The following is a 10,231-nucleotide window of genomic DNA, read 5'->3' as shown; positions in this document are numbered from 1 at the left end:
GTGATGCGGCGGCGGCGCTTGCGGCTGCGGCTGTGGGTGCGTTTTCGTGCCGTTGTGGGACAACATGCTTCCACGTCGCAGGATGACAGAGTTGTTGGAGGTGTGAAAGGCAGGGGAAGTTGGAGAGAGTAGCGGATTGGGGCTTCCCTTGGCTTATGTTGGAGAAGACTTTACGTTCCTTGTGGGTCGTTCCTTTTTCAGAGATAAACTCCAACTGCCGTGGATCGGCTGCTATCACTTGGAGACTGACTCGTAACCATGCACCCTTAACACGCTACACTACAATCCCACGATCTTATCTCCTTGGTCTTAGCCTTTGGAGTCTCTCATTGATGGGATTCCCTGGTAGCAGTTTGTATTTCCTTGTTTTCTTCCCTCCCCCCTCCCCCCGACATCGCATTTTGCCCGCTTCCCCGCAACATCCACCAGTCAAAGTACAAGGGCGGATGGAACGGACCATGCGGTTAAGTTGGAGTACCTGGGAGTTGATCCCAAGTAGATCTCATGCGACACTACCTCCCAATTTTCATCATAACCAGAAGCAGTTGCCAAAAACTTGAGCAGTCATTAAATTGCGAGGCAAGCACAAGGGTCCCCGGTCAATTTTCACCATGTACAAGTTCCCAGGAGTTGCTTTCATTACTGGTGCTGGAGGAACTGGTGAGATTTCCCTCAGAGCCACTCTTCCAGTGTCAAGACCTGACCTCCTCTTGCAGGCATTGGCGCCGCCGTCGCCAGAGGCTTCGCGCGATCGGGATGCTCGAGAATTGCCATTACCGACCTGAACAAAAAGTCGCTAGCAGACACACGGAATGTGATTCTCCAGATTGATCCGAAAGCCCAAGTGTTGAGCCGAGAAGGGGATGTCTCCGACGAAAGCTTCGTCAATTACTTTGTACAAGATGTCGCCAAACAATTCGGGCGTATCGACTACTCTGTTAGTTGCGCTGGGATCCTCGGTCAATCACTGCGGTCGCACGAAACATCGACAGCTGCTTTTGACCTTATTACGAACGTCAACTGCAAGGGTAGCTGGCTGGTTTCTCGTGCTGTGCTAAGCCACATGCTAAACCAGCAACCGCATGAGGAGCATCCGAGTCAGCGAGGAGCCATCGTCAACATTGCTAGTCAACTCGGTGTCGTGGCGCGGCCAGCGGCAGGTAAGCATTGATGCATTCATACTTGACTGCAAACGACTCACATCGTAATGGCACACAGCGCCATATTGCGCGTCCAAAGCAGCAATAATCAACATGACTCGATCGGATGCCATCGATTATTCTCAAGACGGGATTAGGATCAATTGCGTTTGTCCGGGTGTGATTGCTACGCCAATGACAACAGCATCCGAAGAACTAGTCCAAAGACTGAGACCTGCGATCGATATTGCACCCATGAAGCGAATGGGTACACCCGAAGAAGTGGCGAACGCGGTCTTATTCCTATGCTCCAGCCAGGCTTCATTTGTTCAAGGGCATGCATTGGTGGTTGACGGAGGCTATATTATTAACTAAATATCAAATAATGAGAGAATATGAGTTTATACCCTCCCATAATATCTGGGGCGCCCATAAACGTATATTCATTGTTATAAAATCGTTTGATCAGATGAGGATAATAATCACACTTGACTGGAACGCTATAACATATAAACATGCTCGAACTGTGCTGACTAAGTTGTATATTTCTATGTTGCCAGTTGCTGAAAAGGGAAAAGAGGGAAAAAAAAAAGAAAGAAACATCCTCATGTTGAAATTGTATGCGCTGGTGGTCGGTGATGCGTTGTAAATAAGCGCACAGTGAGTAACCTTTGGCCTTGACCATATTTTATCTACAGCACCATCCTGGCTCGAGTCAGTAGACTAGGCTTACAGGAACTCGGCTGCACAACGGCGTCTGTTGTAAACACACTGCTATGGGAAGCAGTGACCATGTTATTTAGGGGTTACCCTATCAATCTGTCTTTCACGACTAGATACTCCGCGTGTGGATAGGTCTGGCCCTCATCATCACGCCTTAGGAGTTTGATGGTTCGACATGTGTCGTCTACGACCAGCCTTTCCTCTTTTGCCCGCGAGTCCTTCCATAAATCTGTGATTCTGGTGTAAGTACATAGGAGGACATGGAAAGACGAAGAAATAGGCCTCTCAGAGCCATCTAAATCGACGCTGTGCTGGAACTTCAATTTTTAAACCGAAGCAAATGGTTCAGAGTCCGCTGGAAAATTCCTAGAAACCCATCATAGGCAGCCTCACTAATTTCAAATGATACGTTCAGCCAAATTCCGCAGCACACAAAGCGCATTAAAAGAAAACACCGCATCATTTTTGAACGGTCTACTAATCCAGGGGAGGTTTGGGCACCCAGGTTCTTAGGCCGAATGCTTGCAAGGTTTATAAAAAGTTATACCCAGTGATACTATAATCCGTTGGTAACAGGTTGTTCTGAAAGATGCCCTGGCGCAATGGGAGTGACTTTTAGAGGCCTTTGTTCACAGGCGTTGGTTCGTCGTGCTCGTTGTGTGCTCCGATTGGAATGTATCAGTTCTGCCATTCGGTTGAAAAGCACTTCTAGCATCAACTCTGCGTCCGAAAATGTGCTGAAAAGCCGTGGCATGAGGCCTTCCACTTCTTTTATGCCGGTAAATCCGCAGCCTCATCACCGAAAAAAGAAGCAAACTCGCTCAATCGCCGGAACATGGGCAAGAGGTGCACGATTGTTCATGTGGTCTTGTATTCCCAGAAGATATTCTTTAATATTTTTCACTCATGTCGGCTGTGCTGAAAAGCCTCCTTCTATCACAGTGCATACTCTCGATGCAAGGCAAAAGAAAACAGACTAGCAATATGATAGGATTTTTGTTGTTGGTGCCCGTGGTCCTTAGTTCATGGACGGCGGCATTGCAGTGGCGGAGGGCAAAATACTGATTGTCGTATGGATACCGTACTGCATTACCCACCTCAAAAGTGACTTGAGCTCACTCATACTGACTACTGATGGATATAATGGCGTGTGTGACGGGTGGCTCAAAGTTGCTGGATTGGATAACCACACGTGTCCAAAGATAGGTGTCTAAAGCTTCTGACATGACAGGGCCTACTACCTCGTAGAAGTAGTGTAAGTCTCGAACCTCGCCGAGATGTCCAACTCCATGGAAGGCTCGATTGGGCTGGCGCAAGATGGCTGATTCTTGACCACACGGAATCTGTTTGTACATCTCAGTTCCGGCCTGTGCTGAAACATTGCTTGCATGCTGGTATTATCTCATCACTTGACTTTGCGGGCCTTGCAAATCGTTAGGCTCGGCTACAAAGGGCTTCCTTTCGCTGTTAGGTATTAGCCACTCCCACTTAATTGCAGGTGATGCATCCCGTCTCAACCTTTCAACTTCCTTTGCGGCTCATGCTTTGGTTTGGAAGTCTACTTGAATCGCTAACCATTGAATTACGGCACCGCCGCCAAGTGCATTATGCAGCATGGGGGGTCGTTGTGCTGAGACCAGTCAAATGTCGTTATGGGGAAGGGAAACGGCGGAGAGTTACTGTAACTCGCGGAATAAAGTGAAAGATCCCGGAAGGAACCAAACTGTAGTCTGAGGAATTGACATGCAACAACCATACAGATCTCTTTTGCTGGGACTCCAGTGGGAATAAATATGGAAAATGCAACCCTACCAATCAGTGTTAGTCTTAGGACTCGGTATGCCCGCTTTGCTCGCCTTGATGCTATGCTGTTGACATCGTGAGGTCCCGTCAGATCATATGTACAAAGTACTGTGTTCTTATTTATGCATTGATATAACATACATGGAAAAGCAAATGCCTTTTGCTCTGCATCACAAAACATCGTAACGTTTTCTTAGCGAGAAGTCATTGCTCCTGCGCTGAAGTTTTAAGAGGTGCATAATCGAGCTGTCATCGCTCATGCACAGGGTTCAGCGAATTCCCGAGTCATCTATTACTTTAAAATAGTCAATGGAGTGTAGGTGCTGAATCTAGATATGATAAAGTCCTCCTGCAAAGAGGCGCAGCAATTCGCATCTTGCGCCATCAAGCTTAAACCGAAAGTTTCACTCGCTTGAGACTTGGTGATGTTGTGCCATTTACCTCAGACATTGTTCTTCCATTGACTTTGGGGTGTGTTCCGGTCGTCAATGACTCAGGGGTAGATTGGATCACATCCCCACTGCTCTTGATGCCTTTCCAGTCGAAGTTGGTTTCCCATGCATGTCCGACGTTGAACACGTTCTTTTCTTGCCATAACCCACCGACGACTTGCATGCCTACTGGCAGTAACACTTGTGGATCATCCTTCGCAGAAAGGAAGCCTACAGGTATCGACATGGCGGGGTGTCCCGTGACGTTAAATACAGCAGTGTTTGTTGTCAAGCCGATGGTAGGCTCGAACGAGCCCAAGACTGACTCACGAGATCCATGTCGTGGTGCGACAAAGGGTGTAGTTGGCGTGATAATGACATCGTAGCTTTCAAATACCTTTTCATAGGCGTCGCTGATCTGCCGGCCAATGTTTACGGCCTTACTATATAGGCCAGGAAACTTCTCAGAAAGGTACAGGCCGTTAATGACGGTGTTCTTGGTCGAAGGGAAGAGTTTCTGGAAGCTTGAGTCAGACCAAGGAAGGCGAGCTTTCTCAAATTCGGTCAGGCCTAGGCCTCTTCGCCCAGAAGCCCTTCCTAGAATGCCCGAAGAGCCAGCAATGCGTTGTTGAATAGTCCATATTGAAGGGCCCTCTAGGTGAAGAGGAACAGATACTTCATCAACGGTCGCCCCCAATGACTCGAGTTTTCGAGCAGCTGCAATGACATGGTCTCTAACTCTAGGATCAACGATTTCCTGGTTGAAACCTTCTTTCAGAAGACCAATCTTCACCCCTTCTAATCGACCTGAAGCTGATCGAAGAGTAGCAGAAAAGTTGTAGGAACCATGAGCAGCAGCCCCCAAAGATTTGTCGTCAATGCCGTCGTAACCGGAGATGACATCGAGAACTTGTGCGACTTCTGTGACCGACCGACATATGGGACCGGCATGGTCGTCGATGGAATCGCCACTCGTGATGCCTGTGAAAGGCACTAGTCCATGGGTCGGCTTTAACCCAACACAACCACAAAATGAGGCAGGAACCCTGATACTCCCGCCTTGGTCCGTACCAAGGGCGATATCAATCATCCCAGAGCCCACGAGGGCTGCACCGCCTGATGTGCTGCCCCCGGTAGAGTAGCCTTGCTTGTATGGGTTCTCGATGGTGCCCTGTGAACTGGTGAAGGATGCAGTAGAGTTGCAGAAATGCTCACACGTAGCGGTGCCCAGAATATCAGCCCTGGCATCCAGCACCCGTGTTACTACCGTTGCGTCTGTTGACGGTGTCCACGGAGGGAAGGCATCGCTGCCGAAGAATTGCGGGACACCTGCAACAGCGATACAGTCTTTCAAGCATACAGTCTTCCCCTCCAAAGACACTGACGAGGAGTCCGCGGGAGAGTCGCCTTTTATCAGGAACCGATATGCCCAAGCATGACCAAAGGCTTGCTCCTCTGCCGTGGGAAGGTGTATGTTCTCGCGGGGTATCGTTTCGTGTCGGGAATGGGCTGGTAATCGGGTAAGCTTTCGATACGACACGCGCAATCGTGAACCGCGGCGAGGAGCCTTTGGTAGTCGGCCGACTCTTCAGGTTTGATTGTCAAGTCAAGTGGTTTGAGAAGTTTCTCGACGTCTCCCTTTTGCACTGGATTATCCCTAAACCACAAGTTTCAGCTATTGGGATTCGGATTAAGAATGGTGGGTTGCGTACGTGGATATGTCCTTGAAGAAGACAGACATGTTGGAATGTGGCGACTCGGGAATGGTCGTCCGCCCAGTTACCAAGGTGTTGTAGTGGTTCGTCACGATAAATAGTCAGCCAACAGGTTCTTGATAAAGACTCGAAAGTTGAATCCATGGCGATGTGGCGAAGAAATATCGGGAACCTTTCCGAGGGCCATTGGCCGGTCCGTAGCAGGGCGGATTCTCGATGACAAACTAAATGAAGTCGCCATTAACGGGCACGATGGTAACGACCGGACCATCTCCGCCGACCGTAGTGACCCCATTAATCGCGTGTCTTGGGGTCGGAGGCAATGGGGTAAGTTAGGGTGAGCACGAGTCGAAGTTGGGGAACTCTGTCTGACTCCAACTCCACACAAGTGGATAACGGTGAGAGTGGGAGACACATTGCATACCTAACAGTGTTTTGTACGATTCTGCTTTTGAGGCTTGGAAAAAATAGTTGGAGAGCAATGAGAAACTAGACAATACTAGCCCAAGATGCCGAGATTGCCGAAACACACTCCGATAGACTGAACCCACTTGGTGTCGCTCTCTTCGGGCTCTTTTCCTTCTTGTTTACAAAATAGTTGTGGGGGATCTTATAGTCTAGTTACAAGCTTCAGTCATTTGTTTATATCGAATGACCAATGTTATTATGCGACTTCTGCGATTCAAGTCATGATAACTGATTGTCAAACATCGGGTACATCCCTGTTTCATTATGTTATTCTAACTACTAGTCTACCTTTGAACGCGCTGTCGTGATAGGCCGTCAGAATGTCCGGAATCTCATCGAAGGACATCAATGTGATGTGTGATCGAATGTCGGCTCTCTCTACAAGTTTCATCATCCTTTCAGTGGACTCTTTACTCGCCACATAGCTACCCCGAATTGTAAGCTCTCGGAAAATGATTACACTTGAATCAAACCTCCAATCTTCGGCAGGCAGGCCCAAAACGCCCATCACACCTCCAATTCGAAGCAGTGTTAGGGCCCAGTTGTTGGCCTCAAGAGAGTCTGTACAGACTACTACGGCCGCAACACCTTCTCCTCCTGTAAAGTCCATGATCTTAGACGTAGCATCTTTCGCGCTGGAGTCGACAACCAATGAAGGTTTCAGGCTCTGATTTGCCATCTCGGTAGCCAACTGCCTCCCTGCCTCCCTACTATCAACTGCCAGGGTGCGGAAGCCCATGGCGCTGGCAAATTGCAAGCCGAGGAAGCCGAGACCCCCTATGCCAACAATAGCTACGACGTCTCCAGGGTTTAGCGCAGCCGTGGCTCTTTCTAGAGAGCCCCAGACTGTAGCACCAGCACACATCAATGGTGCCGCTTGATCGAACGATAGGGAAGACGGCAATCGGACCGTCGTTTCAGGGTCTACAGGGAGATAGTCGGCAAATGCTCCATCATGCTGAAAACCCGCGGTTTCTCGTTTGTCGCAGAAACGGGGATCCAACTGATCGTTTATTCGCTTTGCCAGCCCGCATCCAGTGCATTGACCGCAGGAGTTTTTGAAGTTGAGAGCTCCAACTCGATCACCAACTTTCCAGTCACTGCTGCAACTCTTGCCGACACGAACGACGACGCCGGAAGGCTCGTGGGAAGCGATCATTCCTAAGGGTGACCCGAACTGTCCCTGCAGGACCTGCAGATCGGAATGACAAAAACCAGCCGCGTGGACTCTGATGAGAAGTTCACTATCGCGGATGCTTGGAACATTTCTCTCGACTAACTCATATGGCTTATTGTACTGTTACAAAATCAGTATTCAATGAACAACAGAACGCAAGAAAGAAGCGCCAACCTGCGAGATTTGCGCTGCTCGCATTCTGCGTGGAATACTGGTGTATGTCATGCTGGGGCGTCGATTGTCAGGGATCGACCGACCAATTGTGATGGATGGTACTAAGGTAAAGTAAAATCTAGGTCAAAGTGGGATTGCCGAGGATCGAGGGAAGAGCTTAAATCAAGGTGGTGTTCCCACATCTGTTATCATGATACCTGCTGATCTTATGGTGCTGTTGGGAACCAGTAAATGTCGAGGTGAGTTGGAGATTATCCTTATCTCGAGGGGTCAAGTGGGGTCAAATACCTGCATTTGAGATCTACCATTTGTCAATTACTGTGACTTGTGGGATTTGGTTCTCCAACTTTACAGCCTCCCCTCTTATCGGCGACTCCAACTTGTTGCCTGCCCATGACCGGATAACCTCCACAGAAGAGCAGTACCTAAGCTTCTTCTGATCAACGCAATGCAAACCTCTCTCATCAATGCCGCTAAAAATACGAAAAGTTGCTTTGGCCGTGCTTTAAATTCATCGGTGGAGTGCAACTACCCCGCGATAAGCTAATGCCTGTGAGGACGTTCAGCTGCTGTGAGGTATTTGGTAAACTAAGGTGCGAATCCGATAAGACGACATTTACCCCTCATTGACCGATCGACCTGCTGCCGTGCGCGCTCCGATTCTTAACTCAGACTCGCCACTCCTAATTAAGTTTGCCAGCTGCCACCTTCTCTCGAACCCCGCGTCAATCGTAAACTCACACAAAGCTTCACCTCATTCAACCAAACAACAAACAAACAGTAATATCCGGGAAATCCTCGATTTTCTCATCAATATGGGCAAGAAGCGTGTTCTCGTCAGTTACGGTGTCGATGTTGATGCGGTCGCTGGCTGGTTGGGATCGTATGGAGGAGAGGATTCCTCAAACGACATCAGCAGAGGTGAGATTTATCACAAACCCGGCTTTCAGAGCATGTGCTGCTGTTGGCGACTTCGACTCTAACCTCTTTCAGGCTACTTTGCAGGAACCATTGGCGTCCAACGTGTGCTCAAGCTGCTTGCCAAATATGATATCAAAGCAACATGGTTCATTCCCGGACACAGCCTCGAAACGTTTCCAGAAGATATGGCCGCAGTTCGAGATGCCGGCCATGAGATAGGCCTCCATGGATACTCACACGAGAACCCCACCGACATGACAATAGAGCAGCAGAGAGAGATCCTTGACAAGACGTATCGGATGCTTACGGACTTCGCGGGCAAGCCTCCCAGAGGCAGTGTTGCTCCGTGGTGGGAAACAAGCAAGGAAGGCGCACAGCTCCTGCTTGATTACGGCATCGAATACGACCACAGCATGAGTCATCATGACTGCCAGCCGTATTATCTGCGGACTGGTGATGAATGGACAAAGATCGACTACAAGAAGAAGGCCAGCGAGTGGATGAAGCCACTTGTCAGAGGCCAAGAGACTGGGCTTGTAGAGATTCCAGCGAATTGGTACTTGGACGATTTACCTCCTATGTTGTTCATTAAGGATGCACCGAACAGTCATGGCTTCGTCAACGCGAGAGATGTGGAGGATATCTGGAGAGACCACTTCGACTACTTCTACCGCGAGTACGATGAGTTCATCTTCCCATTGACCATTCATCCCGATGTATCAGGTCGTCCGCACGCGCTTCTGATGCATGAGAGGCTCATCGAACACATGAAGAAGCACGAGGGTGTTGAGTTTGTCACAATGGAGCAGATATGCGATGACTTCAAAGCAAAGACAACGCCGCCTCAAGGTGCCATCATGCCTGCAGAGCCAGGCGCTATCCTCAAGAAGTCGTCATAGTAGCAAATGATTAGCCTAAAAAACCAATTAACACTTTCAAGACGTCCCCGTTTCAGAACATATAAATTCCCTTTATGAATCATGGGTGTAAAGAAAAACCGCAACTATCACTCAACTACTGTCAAAGGAGCCCTAAGACCATGCGTCTAGTCCCGAAGTGATGAGCCATTTGATGCTTGCCTGCCTCGCATACCATATGCCATGATCCGATACCTCCAAACCAAATGGCCACGAGACCCCTACCCCGCGCTTATCGTCTATGATGTCCAAGTCATCCCAATGATGGTGGAACTTGGGGTAATACACATCTCGCTCAAGGATCTATGATGACTCCAACTCTGCATATCTGCCCTCGAAGACTTACTCCAACACGTCTGCAATACCCCAACCTTATCGCTTTAGCCTTGTCACAGCGAACGTCAGACTCCGCAAACCCACATCAAGCCCCTGAAAGCGCTTTTAACTTTGTGGCCGACGTGGGTCGGTGACCCACGACCTTGGACCGGCATCTGAAGCTCGTCGCGGGGTTGGGTGGACGTCCATGTCGATGACTATCTTTTGTCGGAAACTCTTTGCCGCTACGAGATAAGCAACACTGATTTTCTCGTTCTCATCAACCCGCCATATGGCAAATGCTCCAAGTCCTACGAACATCACATATCCTATAAATGACATTGAGGCGATGTCTTCAGCTCATTGATGACGCTCTCCCAGCAACCATAACAATAAGCAAGCTTGTCGCTCCAGTCGGAACCCATCCATCAGGCCGGAAATTGTTGTC

General features: G+C 49.1%; 2 protein-coding genes across 2 annotated transcripts; both read left to right on the top strand.

Moving 5' to 3' along the window:
* Positions 1 to 611: 611 nt before the first annotated feature.
* On the top strand, positions 612 to 1,514 carry ColSpa_07715 (2-(R)-hydroxypropyl-CoM dehydrogenase; the record flags this gene model as incomplete). The annotated part of the gene is made up of 3 exons (XM_049273927.1): positions 612 to 660; positions 717 to 1,160; positions 1,219 to 1,514. The coding sequence occupies 3 exons, from the start codon at positions 612 to 614 to the stop codon at positions 1,512 to 1,514; spliced, it is 789 nt and encodes a 262-aa protein (XP_049129884.1).
* Positions 1,515 to 8,445: 6,931 nt separating this feature from the next.
* Positions 8,446 to 9,450, top strand: ColSpa_07714 (peptidoglycan deacetylase; the record flags this gene model as incomplete). The annotated part of the gene is made up of 2 exons (XM_049273926.1): positions 8,446 to 8,551; positions 8,624 to 9,450. The coding sequence occupies 2 exons, from the start codon at positions 8,446 to 8,448 to the stop codon at positions 9,448 to 9,450; spliced, it is 933 nt and encodes a 310-aa protein (XP_049129883.1).
* Positions 9,451 to 10,231: the final 781 nt, after the last annotated feature.

The sequence above is a fragment of the Colletotrichum spaethianum genome (assembly GCF_022836535.1).
Source record: "Colletotrichum spaethianum MAFF 239500 DNA, contig20, whole genome shotgun sequence".
In the NCBI taxonomy this organism is placed as follows: domain Eukaryota; kingdom Fungi; phylum Ascomycota; class Sordariomycetes; order Glomerellales; family Glomerellaceae; genus Colletotrichum; species Colletotrichum spaethianum.
Note: the sequence above shows the minus strand (reverse complement) of the source record. Positions and strands in the feature narration are given on the sequence as shown.